The following is a 19,881-nucleotide window of genomic DNA, read 5'->3' on the forward strand; positions in this document are numbered from 1 at the left end:
TTCATCTCATTTTCCGTGAAACAATTAGGAAGAACCAAAAGTAGCCCACAGATAACTTTCATTTTAGTAGTAATGATTTAATTCGGTTAAGAAATCAGCACATTGAACATATTTACCTCTGTATATACAATGGTCTATTGCACATGAAAAAGGAAAAAATATCACCACAGGCCTAACATAGGTAATAACTGCATTTAAGATATTTACATTTTGTTTGTCTATTTTGAGTTCGAGCCTTGCTTTATAGGCCAGTTCACATTACACCGCACAGTCTGAAGTTCTGATGTATTCACAGGAATATCTGAGGCATTTCTACTCTATCGTCCCTCGAAATGTGTTGCGAACCAGGCATCAGAAAATTTGGTCACTCTCAAAGGAATAATTAGGCTTCGGGATGTTCACAAGTCCTCTGCTGGCTTAAAGAACACTTTACCACCCGGTCAGGGGTTACCTGTATCGTTTGCTCTTAAAATGTTGAATAAAACTATTTAAAAAGTCTGATTGGCAATAGTCAACAGTATATTCATCAGCTCAGAGAAAGAACACCAGATGCACACCGCTCCTCTGAACTCATGTAAACTGATTTCAAGAGCACACCTGTATACTGTAGCTTAAGATCACTGCTCATTTGTTAGTGTCAGTGATGTATAAGTGCATTTAATTCATGGTAAAAGTCCAAATGGCATTCAGCAGCAGCTATTCATGTCTCGGTGATCTGAAAATAAAAAAATAAAAAAAAACTTTCAGTCTTCCAAGAGCTATGGCCATATAAACCAAGGCAAACATGAATGTTCACACAATATAGCGGTGACTAATATGTGTGTGCTGTACAGTAGTTTGCAATAAATCCAGTGGTTTCAGACAAGGTAAAAAAAAAATAAGGAAATTCACATGGATGGCTCCAGATAAGCGGAAATGTATCAATACATTAGTGTGTTTCGAGTTAATGCTCCTCTTTGTCTCGATGGCCTTTCTTCTCTTTCTCATCCTGCAGTGCCATGCCAAGTTTCTTAATGAGAACGGACAGAACTTTGTCCAGCGGGTCCATCACTCCTCTCTGCAGCCACTTGGGAATTGTAGTCCTGGCGTGGTGGAATCCCAGCTTCTGCAAGATGTAGTCCACCCCCACCGGATCGATCTTACGGCCCGTCCACGAGATCAACCTGAAACATATCACACGTCAAATTAATTCATTACCGACATCAACTGTGCTGATGATGGTGAAGTGAAGAGTAAATTATGGAGAAATGACACCACACATCACCACCTAGCAATGTCCTAGTGACACCTTAACCACTTCCTAGCATTAGCAAGGCTTAGCGGCCGTCTAGCAACTACTTTTATCAACCAGCCATTCAGAAAACCTGAGCAACTACTTTAAAAACTGTCTATTAACATACACTGCTGTTCAAAAGTATGGGATCCGTATGATTTCTAATGTTTTTTTTTTAAGTCAGAAGGCTGTATCTATTTGCAGTTTCAACACTGATAATAAATCAACATTTTAGACTGATTTCTGAAGGATCATGCGACACTGAATACTGGAGTAATTTCTGATGAAAATTCAGCGCTGTGACTCAGAAATAAATTACATTTTAAAAAGTATATTAAAATAGGAAACCGATTTTATAAATTACAATAATGTTTCACAATATTTTTTTGTAGCAAATAAATACAGCCTCATTAAGCAAAAAACTTTTAAACTGCTCCTCTTTTGAATGGCAGTGTAGACGTAACTGAACTGAGAGGTCAGAAGGTCATGTGACTGCAGGGTTACCGTAGTGTGGGCTCCAGATGCCATGTGTTACAGAGGAACTCTCTCCAGTCCACTGTAGTGTAGTTCACTCCCTCTTCATTTTCCTTCTTCTCTGACGAGGCCTCGTCCTGCTGCGCCGTGGGGCTCCTCTGACCGGGTCGAGACGCAAAGATGCGCGGCGCGAAGAGAGCTGGAACACAAGCGACATGCTTCACTACAGTGACAGGACATGTATGAAGACAGGAATCTTCATTTCATGATCTCACCTTTCTCCTTTTCTTTCAAGTATGCCGACACCAGGTCATGCAGGAACATGATGAGCTCTGCATCCATGGTAACGCAGATGTGATCGGTGAACTCGGTCACCACACTGCACTCCACTTTGGGTTTACTGCTGGCATCTGCAACACAGCTCAGAGTCAGCGAGGGTCCTGCACTCACACTATACAAGCTTAACTGCCAGAGGCTGCTAGAATATTACATTAGGGCAGTTTATAAGTCTGTACCACTGAGAGAAGGTTCCTCAGGGTCTTGTACGTGGATGGATTTGAACTCGAGCTGCATTTTGGGAAGGGCAAAGATGGTCTCGGTTTCATGGTTGTAGCTGGAGGCGCCCTTGAAGCCGCTGAGGAGGCTGGAGCTCTTTGCTGCTGCGCCGCTCTCCGAGTTGTTTGCATCCACATTACGCAACAAGTTCAGCTCTGAGACGAGAGGAAAAAAGAGACAGAGATATTTTTATTGGGAAAGAACAGAAAATATAGTAATCATGAACAGGTGACAGTGATTAGGCAACAAGATGGCTTTACACTGGCTCTGTTCCAGAAGCCAGCGAGCTGCCTGTATAAACAGTTTTTAAGGCATCACAGGTGTGCTCACCTAATTCTAACCCATGCAAAGGCTTTTCCACAAGACAGACAAAACAATCAAAATGGGTTTTTTTCTTGCTCAATTCTAAAGCATCAAACTATACGTATTTTTGGGAGAGTGCAATCCCATAATGCACTACAAAGAGCTAAGTGGGAAAATAAATTCTAAATTAGGAATGAAAGCAATGTCTATTACAAAAATTATTATTATTTTTTTTTTTTACAGTTTTATGCTCTGAAATGGACTTGTTTGAAAAGTGACACAGAATGTATTCTCTCCTGTGCAGGTCAAATCAGAATAACATCTGAAACTAAAATGATTTAGGTAAATTCTGATATTAGAATAGAACCGTTTAGGTATCACGTTCTTGCGAAGAATATTGTAACATCCTACTGTAACTGTAAAATCTAGAAAATAATGAAATAATGACAATTATTAACCTCACAATCCAATCTAATAAATGATTTTATATGATATATAATTGGTATAAACAAAAACAGCAGACTGGGCTGAAAAATGTTAAGCGAATGGTGCTTATGTAAAAGAAATACAGTGGTTACACAGCAGATGCCTTAGAAGTCGTTTTTAAGTGCATCCTAAAATGCCATGCCATGGAAAATCTTCTGAAGACAGATTATCATGACCAAACGGAACCATGGTGATAATATTGCGATATCTCAAGACATGTAGAGGGGAAATTGCTGTCAAATTCGTGTTTGCCTAAAGAAAAAAAGATTGACAATCACAATAAGAGTGTAGGGAAAGATTTTGTAACCACAGCTGTACAATAACATACAACAAGAACTCACTGCTGACTGGCACCTAGTGCAAACCAGGGTGTCTACAGCTTGTCTTTTTTATGGAATCAATAAACTGGCAAGCAAAAATGATAAGGTATGTGTAGAGTTAACATGATATCACATATTGGGCAATAGACAGCAAGGCAGCTCAGTGAGTGTGCAATGTCTACCTTCATTCCTCATGGCAGTGACATAGTTGAACCATTCTTTGACTGTAGCCACCCCATGTGGGGGGTTTTCATGGCGGTGGCGGGTGACCTTAGTGATTGTTGCCATCGGGCTCTCCAGAGCACCGCAAGGCTTGGTTACCATTGTATTATGCCCAAGGTGAAAGTCAAGGGTTTGAACGATGTATGTAGAATCATCACTGGAGCCTAGACAAATAACACAACTTGTAAGTCTCAATTTATGAAAGCTCCCTGAAATTATTGGTTGAATGGATTGGTAGCACTATGTCTGTACCATCCTCCCAGATCTTCTGTGCTTCTGTCCAGAAGGCGATGTTGGGCTCTTCCAGATGGAACAGCACCCAAGACTTGGAACGGAAGTTGGGCCCGTGGAAACAAGCCAGAGTCATGTGATTGCCATGGAGACTCATGGAGCCCCCCAGCTGCACAGCATCCTCTGGAAGAGGCATCTGGAAGAGGGAAATGTGACACCCTGCCACCATCTTCAACACACTGGGCCAATGCCTGTGATGAGCTGCATCCATATCTAAAAGAAACAGACATTTATGTTGGTCTTTATTATAAAATGTTTTTGTGTAATCTAGAATTGTCAAAAGCACACTAACAGAGTTCAGCTGCTCCTTTGTCCATGTTGATGACCGGGGTTTTGGGAGGCATGTAGGGGACCGGGCCCCAGGTGGACAGGGCTCGCTTGCTGGTGTCAAACTGCTGTGTGAAGAACTCCTGTAGCTTCATGCCGATCTTTATCAGGTCAGGGGTTGTGGAGCGGGAGATGATCACCTGGAATATGTCCCACTGCAGGTCTCCATGTACAAAGATCTCACTGGAGGACATACACATCAGTGAATGTTTGTTACAGTGGTGGTCATCTTTTACATAATCTTCACTTATATGATTGACAGTCCTTACCTTTTCTCAGAAAGACTGGAATCAGTCGTGCAGAGGTTCACCTTCCACTCGTCCTGGAGTTGCAGGTCAGCATTACTGAAGATGCCCATCAATATGCTGGAACCCATGTAGTCCAGCCGGGCCTCTGTAGAACCCATGGTGATCTGGATCTTATGACTGGGCTGCCGATTTGGATGTTCTGAAATATGAGCTGAAAGAACAACCAGTTCTCAGTCACCAAAGAGGATGAAAAGACACCAGTGTTGTGTGTCATACAGAATTGCAAAGGCCTTTACATGTCCAAATCAAATTCAGAATTTCAATTAAAGTAAAACTAAAATGGAACGAAAGCGGTGTAGTTGAATTGGTGAAGTATGGACCGATATTTTCTTCTGTATTATGATATGCATCCAAGTGCAACACATCACCAAGAAAAAAAGTATGGGAGGGACTTTTATCTATTTGTTGTTGATTTAATGGAGGCAGATCTGTGCTTGGAGTCAAATAAGAGGTAGAGGTGACTAAATGATTGGAGAAGTGTTGCATATGTCATCAGAATGATGTCTGTTATGATACTTTTATTAAAAATGTCAAGGTCAAAAAAAATAAATATGTGTGCAGTAGATGATCATCTCAAAACAAAGTTTTGTTGTCTGTTAGTTTTTTACACATTACCCATAAAACTTATCAAACACAACATCTGAAGAGTTAATTTGCAAAAACCGATAACTCCATTTTTATTGATTTTCAGAAACCAAATTTTTTTTTTATTGTGCATTCCAAGTAATATCAATCAAACTGCAGTTGGGTTGTTTTGATTAAGTTATAACTTAAATTCAGTTAATTACGTAATTTTTCTTCATAGAGGAGAAACATCATTAATAGACATAACAAACTAGATATAAAAACAATAGATTCAGCCAATAGCAATATTTAGTTTTATAAAGTTTTGTGGTGGTGAATAGCAAAATTAAAGTCTGTTTTCATAGCCACTGAAACTGGTTTAACACTGTAACATTATTAGAATTATGCATATTAATTAGAGAACATACGCATTCATAAAAATAAAAAAAATCAGATTTAGAGGTTGTAACTTCTCTCTCTCAAAAATAAAGTTAAATAAATAAATTAATAAAAGTTACTTACAGACCATCTCGAGTGTGTTGACATCAATGTTGCCACCCACCACTCCTCCTTTGGAATCCAGTTTGGAGCGGCCCAGTCCAACAGACATGCTGATCTCACGATCTCGGTTACTACCCACGGACAGACGGCCCTGACTCTTCAGCCCACTTGTTGTCCAACTGTTCAAACATACATTCAGAATTAGACATCAGACAGCATATTAAGCCGCCTTAAAATTGTTTCGATATGTCTTTCATACGTATTGTTGCCCATGACGTTGCTCATGTTCATCTGAACATTAAGCTGTTTAAGGTTGATAGCGAACACCACCAGCGTCTCCCATGGCGAACCCTGCTGTGCTGCTGCTTTTCCATTCCGGAACGACGGGGTGGAGGTCTTGGTAACAGAGTCTGTAGAAACACACAGACACACAACATTGGTTTTTATATGTAAGTCCCAGAGCAGCGCATCATCAACAGAATCCCAGCACCATGTACATTCGTACCTCTGCGCGGTGCTGAGGAGTCGGACACGCTGCGTGAACGTCCGGTGGCAGGTGATTTTAGGTGTGCATGGCTTGGTGTGGCATCAGTGAAGACGGAGGAGGAGGGGTGTTGAGTGGACTTGCCATCCCATGTCCTCCAGTACGCTTTACGGCTGGACTCGGGAGACAGGTGCTGCGCAATGCTCTCCACAGAGTCTGGCGTTGCAGGACCTGAGGCTACAACACATCTGCTCTTAGTATCAACACTTTCCAGCACTGAAGATGTAAGATGACTGGAAACAGGTGACCAGAAATACATTATTGCTCGAAATCTCTGATTTTAATAAGACATTTAGGTGATTTTTTTTATTACATGCTTTCTGAAGCTAGTCTTAAAGGCATAATTCACCTAAAAATGAAAAGTCTGTAGAATTTCTAACCATCACGACATTCCAAACCAATCTGACTTTAGTTAATCTTCAAAAACACAAAATGAAGATATTTTAATGAGGTTTCTGAACCCCTAAATTAGAACTCCAAAACCTAGAAGATCTAAAAAGCTTAGAGGTGTCGTAAACGTGTCATGACATGGTTAACCACCAGATCCTCCTATCAACCCTACTGGCAAAAGGCATCTCAGGAACCACACTTCAATAGTTTGAGTCTTACCTATCAGATAGGTCCTTCAAAGTATCTTAGAGAGGTGAGGTGTCCATGTCACAACATCTAATTACTGGGGTGCCTCAGGGCTCAGTTCTTGGACCACTTCTCTTCTCTGTCTACATGGCATCATTCTGTTCGGTCATTCAGAAACATGGCTTTTCATACCACTGCTATGCTGATGACACTCAACTCTACCTCTCATTCAATCCTGATGATCCGACGGTAGCTACTCGCATCTCAGCTTGTCTAACAGACATTTCTTGCTGGATGATGAACCATTACCTTCAACTCAACCTTGCCAAGACAGAACTGCTTGTGCTTCCAGCAAACCCATCGTTTCATCACAATTTTACCATCAAGTTAGGCACATCAACCATAACTCCTTCAGAAACTGCCAGAAGCCTTGGAGTTATGATTGATGATTAGCTGACTTTCTCAGACCACATTGCTAAAACTGTCCGGTCCTGCAGATTTGTTATATTCAATATCAAGAAGATCAGGCCCTTCTTTCGGAAGATGCTGCACAACTCCTTGTTCAAGCTCTTGTTCTGTCCAGGCTGGACTATTGCAATGCCCTCTTGACAGGTCTTCCGGTCACTTCTATCAAACCTTTACAATTAATACAGAACGAGGCAGCAAGATTAATTTTAATTAGCCCAAAAAAGAATACAGGTCACACCTGTTTATCAATTTGCCCTGGCTACCAATAGATGTTCGCATAAAATTCAAGGCATTGATGTTTGCCTACAAAACCATCACTGGCTCTGCACCCATTTACCTAAATGTATTACTTCAGACTTATGTGCCATCTAGAAGCTTGCGCTCTGCAAGTGAAGTCGCTTGATTGTGCCATCCCAAAGAAGCAAAAAGTCACTTTTACAGACTTTTAAATTAAATGTTCCCTCCTGGTGGAATGACCTCCCCAACTCAATCAGCAACAGAGTCCTTAGCCATCTTCAAGAATCGGCTTAAAACCCATCTCTTCCATCTTTATTTGACACTCTAACTTTAGCACTCACTATTCTAATTCTATTCTTAACATAAAAAAAAAAAAAAAAAAAAAAAAAATTATACTGTCTTACCTTATATCATTGCTCTTTTTGTTGTTTTTTGATTGCTTCCACTGTCCTCATTTGTAAGTCGCTTTGGATAAAACCGTCTGCTAAATGACTAAATGTAAATGTAAAATTAACCTATTTGAATCTAAATTAATTTGTTTAATCCAAGTCTTGTGTAGAGATGCCATCTCTTTATACGATGAATAGATTTAATTAAGCTTTTATTCATTTAAAGGGACACTGAGTAGGAATTACTCCCATCTAGTGGTGAAATTGTATTTTGCATTCAAACTAATTTTGCTCTCCAGCGCCTCGCTTTTTCAAATGCGCATTGCATCTACGGTAGGCGATATGTACCAAAAAGCTTTGACAGGATGTATTCTAATAGCACTTCGTCGAGTTTTCCTTCAGGTGAACAGGTGTGTTATTTCAAACAAACTGCAACATGACAACTAACAAACGAATGTTACAGTATGAATTACTGACTGTGGAAAACATGAAATATTGTAATTAGTAGTTATGTCTAATTTATTCGTTATATTTTCTGAATTATATGCATTGTTAGATATAAAAAAATATTATAATATAGACTGTAACACTGACTTACCTGTCGAGAAGAAAACTGGCCACTTCAGCGTCTCTTTTGAAATCTTTATCCAGCATTAGCTCTTTCCACCTAGAAAAAGCTTCCCCGACATTAACTCTTGTTTTCTGTAATCTACGGTCACGTTTCCTTTTACGTTCTATTTTTGACTGTTTTGGCGACGATGTTTTCTTCTCCTGTGGCGCGGCATATGTATGGTCCATAATAAGAATGCAATCCAGACTTTTAAACTTGCCGGAGCAGTTTCAAGCGCCTCTCACTGCTCTGCACCTGCGTTTCTGGCTCTGACCGAAAACGCGCTGTGGAAACGCGTTGGCTTAGTACTTTTTGTCCCTCTCTGCTATTATAGTTTTGCAAGATGGCGGAACTACATGGAAGCCTCCGTCAACCTACCCGTCCCATGTATATAAAGATAATAAATTCTTCATTTACAAGGATTAGTTTAAACATTGGCATAGGTATTTGTACACCATTGAGGGCATATTTATGAATAAAAATATTGATTTTAGATAATAAAATACCTAAAAAGATACTTATTGTCCCTTTAAACCACACATAGAGTGCATCACATATGCTAAATATGGAAACTTATGTGTCAATCACATGCTAGAGCAAATACCAATGGGTCACTCACACAGGTTTGAGCTTCCATGTTTACCATATGTGATGTGCTCCTAAGTACGTACCAATCATTGCTTAGATGCAAATTAAACCTGTTTATGTTGATCATCTCTTTTTACAAAACTTGGATCAAATGGCTTGATTGACGTGTCGTCTGTGGAAGGCGTAGGACCATCAAATGTTCAGTCTGAACATTATGATAGGCTGTCCTACCTGCCTGTCAAAATATGTATTTGCATACCTCTGTGCACACTGTTTGCAGCATCTTCCAGCAAGAGTTAAAGGCGCTATTATTGTAATATTATGCTTTCAAAGCTAACTTTCTATCGCTAGCCTTTCCCAAATCGCCTACCCTACCTTTAACGATCCCTATTATGTTCAGTGGAGGGACAGAAACCTCTCAGATTTCATTTTAAAAATCTTCATGTGTGTTTTAAAGATTAACCAAAGTGTTATGGGCTTGGAATGGCATGAGGGTGGCTAAATAATGGCAATTTTTATTTTTAGGTGATCTATCTCTTTAAGTCACTCAATACCTTAAACCTAGATCATCAATTCATAATGCTGTTTTCCTTTTTGACTATTCTAGCCTTTTTCTTTTTCTTTCATTTTTTTTTTATTTTTTATGTAGCTTTGTCAATGACATTCACAATTACTTTTCACTGCTGCGTATGTTTTGGCATGTACGGTTCAATAAAGCTGCCAGCTGTGCACCAGTGAGGGATCTGTTTCTCAAACTAGAAACTCTGATATGCTTCTTGTTATATACTGTTTGCTTTCTTCTTTCCAGACAGCAGTGCATGAAATAGCCTCCATCTCTCCAAAGAACAACTATTGAAATGTGTTTTTTTGTGACTATTTCTGAAACCAAAATTGGTATTATAACACCGTATTATGATTGCCACACTTCAGTAGCACAACTTTTTCATCTTAGATGATAAGGCTTTATTTAACAAATATGAAAATATATAAAAATACATAAAAATAAATAAGTATTTAATTAAAGACATATTTAAAACAATAATAATAATGTACAATATTACACTTAAATGCTATTTTTGTGAAGCATCCCTACATCAACTTAATAGTGATTCCAAACTGTTGAACCGTATTGTAATGATGAGAGTGTATATGTATAACCTGGTAAGTTAATGGTCTGGTCTCCTAAAAACAATCTTCTGGCAATGCTTCTGCGGTACCAAGCACGGGGAAATGCTAGAATCTCACTCAGACGTCTCATGTCATACTTGAAGGAAGCAGAACCGATATCACACACCGCTAGTAGAAAATAAGAACACACACACACAGTGTCATAAATTAGTTATTGAGACAACTGAAAGATTCCCTTTTATTGCATTTCATTTTTAAACAAACTACCATTCAAAAGTTTGGGGTTAAAAGTTTTTCTTATGCAAAAATACATTAAAACAGTAATACTGTGAAATATTACAATTTAATGTTTTTTTTTTTGGTGATCAATAATTATTTTTATTATTATCAGTGTGTATTTGAAAATGTTATAAATTGTTTTAGGATTGTTCCATGAATAGAAAGTTCAAAAGAACCTCATTTATTTGAAATATAAATCTTTTTTAACTTTATAAATATTATATATTAGTATTCCTGTGGCTCAAGTGGAAGAGCATTGCGTTAGCAACACAAGGTTGTGGGTTCGATTCCCGGGGAACACGTTAGGTAAAAACTGTTAGCCTGAATGCACGAAGTCACTTTGAATAAAAGCGACTGCTAAATGCATAAATTGAATTAATTTATTTATCTTTACTGTCACTTTTGATCAATGAAATGCATAACTGCTAAAAAAAAAAAAAAAAAAAAAAAAAAAAAAGATTCTTACTGACCCTAAACTTTTGTGTATGTATTCATGCATAATGCTAAAGTATGAGACTTATGGAAAAAGGTTCAGTAGGGTGATATAATCAGACATCCTGAAGGAAATTCCTCACCGGAGATGTTGATAAGAGTTGTGTCCATCTTCCCACCCTTGCTGGCAATGAGAGTATCAATAAATGCTGGACATCCTGTCCGTCTCATCCGGGAAAGGCTGACTTTTACAAACTCCAGGTTGATGGAGAGAGAGTCTTTCCTGCCTGTCACTGAGGAGGCCTCCTCGTCAACTCCTAAAAAAAACAATGTTATCTTTAGAATTTTACAACTGTCAAAATATTTCTGAGGACTGTCTCTGCACAGGGCTCTCACCCAGTGGTCCTGGTCCAGGTGGGAGGCCAGTAACTGCAGACTTCTGTTTGCCGGCTCCATAAGGATGAAACACAAACAGTGAAAAATCTGACATACAGGCGGTAAAGCTCAGACCTGATGAGTTTAAGGATGGGCCTGTTAGATCTGATTGGCTGCTGTGGTGGCGACTCCGGCCTGGAGGACTGGATGGACCTGAGGGATGGAAGACAGTGGTTCCATTACCCAAAACACTCTCAAACCATTGAGAACTCAAAGAAACACCACTTATTGACCCAAAAACCAGAATAGTAGTGTATTTCAAAATAACATAAGAGAGATTTTCAGGACAGTCCATTTATACCTTTGCTTCCAGGCACTCTGTTGGCATTGTGGACCGATGGAGGTGTGGAGGAGGGGGTGTGTTGTCCCTCAGATGGATGGGTGGTGGGCTCTAGCTCACCTCTGTTGGATGAGAACACCAGGTCTAGAGAGGGAAGTTTCAGCATACACTCCACACGAGACATGGGCAGACAGCTGAACCGGATCTGAGATGGCTGAGAAACAAACAAGACTGAATTAGCCAACCGCTTTGAGATGGTTCCTACTAGTTAGTATTTCTTGAAGGAACGCTGGTATACCTGCACCCTGACATAAACTACCACATCCACAGGGAAGGAAGAGTATGGAGATGTAGCAGAAGACACAAGAGACACCTGAGACTCCTCCAGAGGCTCCACAGAATCAAAGTGACCTACATCTTCCTCAGGAACATTCAGAGCTACAAAAACACGCATTGAATATCAGCATAAACTGTACACATGGAAAGGAAGAGCGATAAATGTTCAAACAAAAAGCACACTGACTTGCATAGTTCCTGTCGATTGGTGTGATGGGAATGGTCTCCAGTGCTTTCTCCAGGAAGTCTAGCAGACATGGACTGATGACCATTTCCTCTGGCAGTGTCTGCAGAGCTACCCATGCATACAGCTTAGCCGTCTTCACCCCTACACTTGCTTTACCTTTGGCTGCTTATGCAAACACAAAATCACACAGACATAAAGTTAAAAGACAACCATTGTCTGTCGCCAATTTATACAATTTTCATGCACTGAACACAACAGATTCCTGTTCAGGATGCAAACATATGGCATCTAATGCAGCTCTTGCATGCACTCAATATGCATGACGCACAGTAACACAGCCAAAAAACCCAGAAATTGTTTAACACAAGCATAAGATGCATTGAAATGTCTTTAAAAAAATGGTAAAAAAAAAGTGTGATCAATATATAGCAATGTCCAGAACTATAAATAGCTTGCAGTTTAATTCATTTATGTGAAAAAGAGAAACTTGAACATCTCAATGAAACAACATGAGGTGGAGTAATTTCTTTCTTCATTTTTTTGTGAACTGTTCCTTGAAGCAATTGCTAAGATATTTAATTGCATTTAATTGCATTTATTCATTTAGAAGATACTTTTGTCCAAAATGACTTCAGGGTACTTACTGTTATTTAATATATTTAGTGTTATTTTAGTTTTTTTTTTACTACTGTTCAAAAGTTCAGGGTTGATAAATTTTCTTAAAGAAATAAATACACGGATTTCACCAAAGAATAAAATTTAAAAGGAATTAAAATGAAAGATTTCAATTTCAAATGTATGCTGTTTTTTAAACTTTCTATTCATAACAAAAAATCCTAGAAAAAAATTATCAGTTTCTATAAAAATAAAAACTTTCAAATTCATTAATCAGAAATGTTTCTTAAGCATCAAATCAGCATCAGCAGCTGAAGACCTGAGTGATGACAGTTGAAAATGTAGCTTTGCATCAAAGGAATAAAATACATTTTCAAATATATTAAAATAGAAAACAGATATTTTATATTAGAATAAATCACTTTAAAAAAATAGTTTCTTTATGCTGTATTTTGTTTTAATCGACCCCAAACCTTAGAACAGTATTGTATACACTTTTCAGATTTTAACTGATGTCAGAAAAATGAAGCAAAGAGTGAAAGAGGACAAACAGAAACTGTCGCCAACAATATTATAAAAATAACTAATAACAGAAGCTTGTCTCAACCCAAGCAGTAAACCACAGCAGAAAAAAAAAAAAAGCTGTGGGCCATGCTCCAGTGACAGAGACGAGGCTGAGCACATGCAGACGACGAGACAGGAAGAGAGTGTGTACCTGAAGGGAGAGGAGGGGGAGGGGGGGAGAGGAGTGTGTAAGTCTTGCCAGGGCCTGAGGTTGCTGGTGTGGGTGCATCTCTCATACCATACAGCTTGGACTCTTTGGAAAAGGTTCTGGGAAGGGACGATCCACGCGAGGCATTGGGCGAATCAGTCTTCAGCATTTTAGAATTGTAATGCAGCTGTAAAAGAAACAGGGTGGGGTGGGCTTGAATTTTTTCTTTGCAGTGGTTGAGCATTGTACCCGTGATATTTGTTGCATGAATGCTAGTGTAATTTAAATGCATTTAAATAGGTCTATAGCCCTATGAGTGTTTTACACATCAAATGAGTGCTGATATAACGTCATCTGACACTCAAATCTCAAAATATACGTCTCAGGTTAGAAAAAAAAAATAGCCAAAAAAAATTCTACTTTACTTGAACCACAAGAAAATACACATAGCTGTGTGAAGCATATCAAAAGACCCACAGCAGACCTTAACATCCACTCCAGGGATATAGAAGACAGTGTTCTCAATGTCACTGCTCTTGCTCTGCAGAGAGGTGGGCACTCGCTTTGCAGTCAGTAGTTGGGAGCTGGAGGCAAAACTGTGCTGCTGCCTTCGCTTCTTAGGAGGAGATTCCTGGTCCAGACTCCTCGAACTCCGCTCACAGCTCCTAAACAACAGAACAAGAACGAGAAATACATTTTACAGGAGCATCTTGCAGCCCTGATAAAAATCCTAACCAAAAAAACAAGTGATGTAGGGATGACGTTTTTGTAGACTAAACCATGAGAAGTTTTTTTTTCCCCCAGTTCCATTATGCTGAAGTCATGGGTTTTATGAATGAGTTTTTTGGTTAAATCTGAGGTTGTTGACATACCATACGTATGCAAATCATTCTAACGCAAACTTTCACAGGAATTGTTTGTTAAATAAAGACTTAAAGAGTTGTTGGAAGCTTAACGGTGGTGTTGCTAGAGCCATATGACCTTAGTATAGTTTGTCTTTTACTTCGGATTGTATTAGGCTTCAAAGTTCATTGAAATTTTGTACATTTGTGAAGATTGTCATTATGAACATAGCATGCAAGAATCATTAACTTTTGTTGGTCACATTTTTTTTTTTTTTTTGGCAATAATCCAAATCCCATTGAGTTTCTGTTGAGGGAACCAGGGTGATTCTAATTTCCAGGTTGGCCATCAAATATGTCATCACTGCAAAGTGCTCGACACATTAAAAACAACATGACTGTGTGACTATTTTGTTGCGTCTCTTCACCTCCTCACTCCGAGATCTTCATGCTCGGGTGGCTGGGTGCTGGGGTGCAGCACACACTTGCCGCTGTCAATCTCAACACGCACATCCAGCTCGAAGTCGATGTTCCGCTCAGTGGGCGGAGTCAATGCTCCACGCTGTGGGGGTGTGGCCGGCCAGCGCTCGCTGAATAATGCTGACAGCGCAGATGGCTTTCTCTGAGAGCCCCTGAGAAACACGAACATACAGAATGTCAGTTTAGTGAGTTTAATTGTGTTTGTGGAGTGTTTTCATGTGCTGTGTGTTCAACACACCCTGGTCTGCGATAATAGCTGTGTGGTCTTTCCCTGTAAAACTCGTCGTCTTTGTCTGAATCCTCTGACGAAGTCGAGGAGAGCTCGTCACGGCGACTGTCATCAGGCTGGAAGGGAATGGTTGGTGAAAAGACTGCGGGTGTGCCAGGGGCACTGAACACTGAGCATGATGGGTAATGGGCAGGATCATCAATGGTGACAGACAACAGGTCCAACTCTGTCTCCTCCGGGAACTTCAACAACCAGTGAAAGCCAACAGTCAGATGATTGGTCTATATATCTATCCATCTGTTCATCAGTTTCTCTCTCCTAAAGGATTTGCACCTCTCGACTATATGAGTGGCTCTAACAGAAACAGATCTAGGTCACACGTCACCACAAAATCAAAAGAAAAATAGAGGGGAAAAAAATCATTCAGGTGTATTTTAAGGATCATGATATTAGTGACTTTATAAGTGTATCATTCTCTCCAAATACTGGATTTTTAACAAATCTCAAAATGAAGTTCTTTCATACTTTACATTTTTATGTTAATGTTATGATGCCTACATTTATTTATAACATTTAAAACAACTGAATTTTAGTAAATTGCAGTGTAGAAAAAAAGTTTTCAATCATCAAATGTTGGAGCTGGACAGAATTTGAATATGAGTGCATCACTACCATCATATATCTGGACATTTTATCCTTGGGTTTGTAATTACCATTATATTCAATGGTGATCCTTCTTGGTGTAATACAGAAATGTTTACGTTATTACTTAAATATTGTTCCAATGCAAATAAATAAATAATAAAGCTTTCATGTTATTGAAGCAAAATGCAATTTCTATTTTTATTTTGTATTAATTATTTTGTGATTTTGTGGTGAAATATAACCCTGGCATGTCTAAAAGCTCAATGGCCACTAAGCTATTATAATGGGCCTATCCTTTTATCCAACTGTCTAACATTTACAATTTTCTCCTCAACTGGACATCTGTTTGGATCATGGAGTGGAAAATTGCTATAATATTTCCACTGAACACTTACTTGAATGTCAGTTTATCATCTATCAATCCATAATTACGTCACTTTATCTGTTGATGTACTCAAAACCTAAACTAAACTGATTCTGACTCACTGTCAATTCACACCAGTGATTACTTAAGAAAGCTTTTCCTTTTCCCAATTCATGCTTTCCACTACGGCCCAGAGGAGGAGAGAGGGATGAGAAATGAAAAGATGAAAAGATAGACAGATGACTACAAAGAGATCATGAGCAATGCAACCGACAAAGATCCAGACATGCTGAAGAAACGATGAAGAGTTGATTAGTTACACCAACACAGCAAAAGAACAGCTTCAGCATGTGGAGTGAGAGTGTGTAAAAAAATAAGACCACTCTTCAGCCTAAGATCGTAAAAGGCTAAAATAATTTGTCACAGATGAGTTTTGATTGGATTTTGAAAAGCAGATTTAGATTTAGCGATTTCACACCATAAGACTTTCATGCATAGAGATGCAGAGGCGATTTTAAGATTTGATTTGTCCGTTTTTCTCAGATACCTTAAAAACAGAGTCAGCTGGACTTGGGATTGCGTTTGGGGTTTCCATCTTAAACACAAACAAACTTACTGAGCTATATAGAACATGAACATATATGTTCAGCACAGTACGTGTATAAAATACATATGGTTTTCATTAAGTACAAAGTGAAGCACTTTGCAGGTGAAACCATAAAACTGTGTGTGTGTGTGTGTGTGTATTTGTCCAAGTACACTGCTGTTCAAATGTTTGGGGTCAGTAAGATATTTGAATATTTTGGAAAATAAGTCCGCATTTATTTGATCAAAAATACAATAGAAACATATTGGTCATGTTGCTGTTCAAAAAACATTTCTTATAATCAAATGTTGCAGTTGTGTTTATTAATATTTTTGGTAAACTGAGATTAAAATTTTTTTAATGATTCTTTGATTAATAGAATAAAGTTGAATAAATAATAAAGATAACATTTGTAAATTGAAATGTCTTGACTGTCACTTGTGATCAATGGCATCCTTTGCAAAATAGAAAATTTTATTTATAAACAAAATCTTGCTGACCCCAAATCTGGTGTTAATGGTAATGTAAAAAGCAAAGCTTTATTTAACTTTACAAACATCGCTGACAGATAAACACTTAACATGAAGATGGAATGACAGAATGATGACAAAAAAGATGCATACAGCATTTTAAATGACTCAGGCACACACAGATGTATGCATACACACTACCATGTCAATGTTGAAGGTAACCCTTGGGGCTGGAGATGCTGCATCCACTTTAATGTCTGGCAGTTCGTCCCTTTAGATAGACACAAATCAATCAATCAAAGAACAAACTAATGATGTGTAACTGAAAAGCATTAAACCATCTGTGATTAAATGTGAGTGTGTATGTATGTTATACCTGGGTCTATCCGACCTCTTCATTGGTGGTCTGCCTGTTGCCGAAATGCTCTTTGATCTGCTGTTGCTGTAGCTTGGCTTGTACCCTAAACCCCATTTATCTTTCAATGACGCAGCCTTTGAAACCCAGCACAAACCCAATTAATGCAACATTTTATCTCCACCACGCTTTCAATGTAGCGAGACGAACCAAGTTTTTCTCACCCGCATGCTGGAGCGCCGTAACTTCTTGCGCACATCCCGACGGATATCATTGACAGCGACAGATTCCAAATGCTGATAGCGCTGGATTTCCTGGTTTATGGTGCCTTCACTTGCTCCCAGTTTCCTTCGAAAGAACAAAAAAAATATGGATTTTTATTTATTTTTTTTTTTTTACAAAAAACTGATTGAGGTATATTGATTATAATTATTAATGTCAGGCTGACATTACTTGAGATCGTCAATAACTTTGGCTTGCTCATTGAGTTCTCTAATATCCACCAAGCGCTTTGAGAACTTCCGTCCACGAGCATCGATGATCTGATTGCTCATGACTGCCTGTCTGCGCAAGTCAACAGACTCCTGTATGAGGGAAAACAACGGTCAAAATTATACTTTTAAGATACGAGACACACTTAGAGGTGGGCGGTATGACAACATCTGATATTTTCTTATCATGGTAGATTGAGAAATTCAAAAATGGCATATACACCATATTATTTGATTTGATTTCATTTTACAAATATACATTTACACTGCCATTCAAAAGTTTATGTTTTTGAAAGAAGACTTAGACGAGGCTCAACAAGGTCTCCTTTTTTTGACTAAAAATAAAGTACAAACAGAAATGTGAAATATTATTAAAATCTATATTTTTTTATGGAACCTATTCCCGTAATGGAAAAGCTGAATTTTGTATATTTTTCAGGTTATTCCATCATTCCGCCCAGCCCTAGGTACAGTCATGCATAAGAGTCAAAACAAGTGTGGCTCATTCCAACACAAAAATCACAGCACCACCCCAAAAAACTGATTACTGAACAAAGCTTGTCCGTGAGAAATGCATCCTTTGGAAACGAGAAATAAGAAGAGTCTAAGATGTCACTGGCCACTCATTGCTCACAGAGAGGAATCAGACCAAACTAAAAAGCAGATGGGAAATTGCTCGACATATTTCACACACACACATACAGTTCAACAAGATATTGATTGATGTGACTGATCTTAAAAGCAACTTCCACCCTGACAGCATGAACAAGATGGAGAGAAAGAAGGTGACACAGAAAGAGAGAGGACTGAAAAGCAAACGGGAGCTCTGAAGTACATACACAGCCCCAGGACAGGGGGTCTGGGATGTTTAGTTCGTTCTGCATTGGCTGTGGACGACAGGCGAACACTTCTCGACTTTAGCCGAGTTATTGTGGATGATGGAGAAATATTACGACACTCAGAAGGTGAGAGGGGAGGGGGGCTGGGGCTAATGCCCAGAATGCTGTTCACCAGCCGCTTCCTGAACGAAAAGTCTGGGACTGAGATCCCCATCAGGACACTGCAAACATGGGCCGGTTTAAAACCAACACAAATGCACACCACTACACAGACATTGAGTACAAATGAGCACAAGACACTTCACATTTCCTGTTCTGAACATAAAAATGACATTAATATACCAAAGAAGCAGACAATGCAAATTAAAAATAGTTACAAAGACTCTACAGTGGCTGACCGAGTGTATGGGGGAGACATGCCGTCACTCTCGTCCTCGTCTGATATGTCAGCCATGTTGACTGAGTTGAGGTCTGTGATGTCATCACTGTCCTCTTCACCAGTCAGAGAGGTGAGCGTGTTACCCAGAGCATTCAGACGCTTGCCGATGTTGGGATCCATGTGCACATCGATACCACACATCTTCCACAAGACATTTAGCGTCCACGTCCCTGCACTGCTGCTTTCTGGAGTATTTGAAAGATTTGTTAATAACAACAGACAAAGATCAAATATGAAGTCAGTATGAAATCTAACTGACAATGTGCATTTTCTTCCTTAATGCAAATTCTTGTTTTGTGCATTTCATCAAATAAATGATGGGGTCAGTAAGATCTTAAGAAATTAACATTTTTATTAAACAAGGAAGCATTAAAGCAACTGTTAAAACATATATAAATGTTATTTATAATCTATTTTAAATAAACGCTATTCTTTTAAATATTTTATTCATAAAAGAATCCTGGGGGGGGGGGGTACCAATGTTTTCAACATTGACTATAATGAATTATTACTTAGTCATCAAGTCAACATATTCAAATGATTTCTGAAGGATAATGTGACACTGAAGACGGGAATAATAGTGCTGAAAATTTAGCATTGCCATCAGAGAAATAAATCACATGTATATTAAAATAAAAACATTTATTTTAAATTGTAATAATGTTTCACTATCTTCCTGTTTTTACTATATTTTTGAATAA

General features: G+C 38.7%; 1 protein-coding gene across 1 annotated transcript in view; it reads right to left on the reverse strand.

The window, feature by feature from the left end:
• Positions 1–56: 56 nt before the first annotated feature.
• Positions 57–19,881, reverse strand: part of LOC113057067 (uncharacterized protein KIAA1109-like) — a 63,475-nt gene continuing 43,650 nt past the window's right edge. Inside the window, exons 60-88 of the mRNA XM_026224119.1 lie at positions 19,140–19,365; positions 18,811–18,962; positions 18,742–18,761; positions 17,865–17,995; positions 17,636–17,759; positions 17,433–17,548; positions 17,258–17,327; positions 16,548–16,595; positions 15,001–15,233; positions 14,711–14,914; positions 13,925–14,105; positions 13,444–13,627; positions 12,114–12,275; positions 11,889–12,028; positions 11,612–11,804; positions 11,272–11,463; positions 11,019–11,192; positions 10,195–10,332; positions 6,130–6,345; positions 5,884–6,034; positions 5,646–5,803; positions 4,521–4,710; positions 4,217–4,434; positions 3,886–4,137; positions 3,594–3,797; positions 2,263–2,457; positions 2,023–2,157; positions 1,778–1,946; positions 57–1,163 (exon numbers count right to left, since the gene is read on the reverse strand). Coding sequence (XP_026079904.1) covers positions 944–1,163; positions 1,778–1,946; positions 2,023–2,157; positions 2,263–2,457; positions 3,594–3,797; positions 3,886–4,137; positions 4,217–4,434; positions 4,521–4,710; positions 5,646–5,803; positions 5,884–6,034; positions 6,130–6,345; positions 10,195–10,332; positions 11,019–11,192; positions 11,272–11,463; positions 11,612–11,804; positions 11,889–12,028; positions 12,114–12,275; positions 13,444–13,627; positions 13,925–14,105; positions 14,711–14,914; positions 15,001–15,233; positions 16,548–16,595; positions 17,258–17,327; positions 17,433–17,548; positions 17,636–17,759; positions 17,865–17,995; positions 18,742–18,761; positions 18,811–18,962; positions 19,140–19,365 — 4,796 coding nt within the window. The 3' untranslated portion in view covers positions 57–943. The remainder of the gene's footprint in view (positions 1,164–1,777; positions 1,947–2,022; positions 2,158–2,262; positions 2,458–3,593; positions 3,798–3,885; positions 4,138–4,216; positions 4,435–4,520; positions 4,711–5,645; positions 5,804–5,883; positions 6,035–6,129; positions 6,346–10,194; positions 10,333–11,018; positions 11,193–11,271; positions 11,464–11,611; positions 11,805–11,888; positions 12,029–12,113; positions 12,276–13,443; positions 13,628–13,924; positions 14,106–14,710; positions 14,915–15,000; positions 15,234–16,547; positions 16,596–17,257; positions 17,328–17,432; positions 17,549–17,635; positions 17,760–17,864; positions 17,996–18,741; positions 18,762–18,810; positions 18,963–19,139; positions 19,366–19,881) is intronic.

This window comes from Carassius auratus, chromosome 38 (assembly GCF_003368295.1).
Source record: "Carassius auratus strain Wakin chromosome 38, ASM336829v1, whole genome shotgun sequence".
NCBI classification, from domain to species: Eukaryota; Metazoa; Chordata; class Actinopteri; order Cypriniformes; family Cyprinidae; genus Carassius; species Carassius auratus.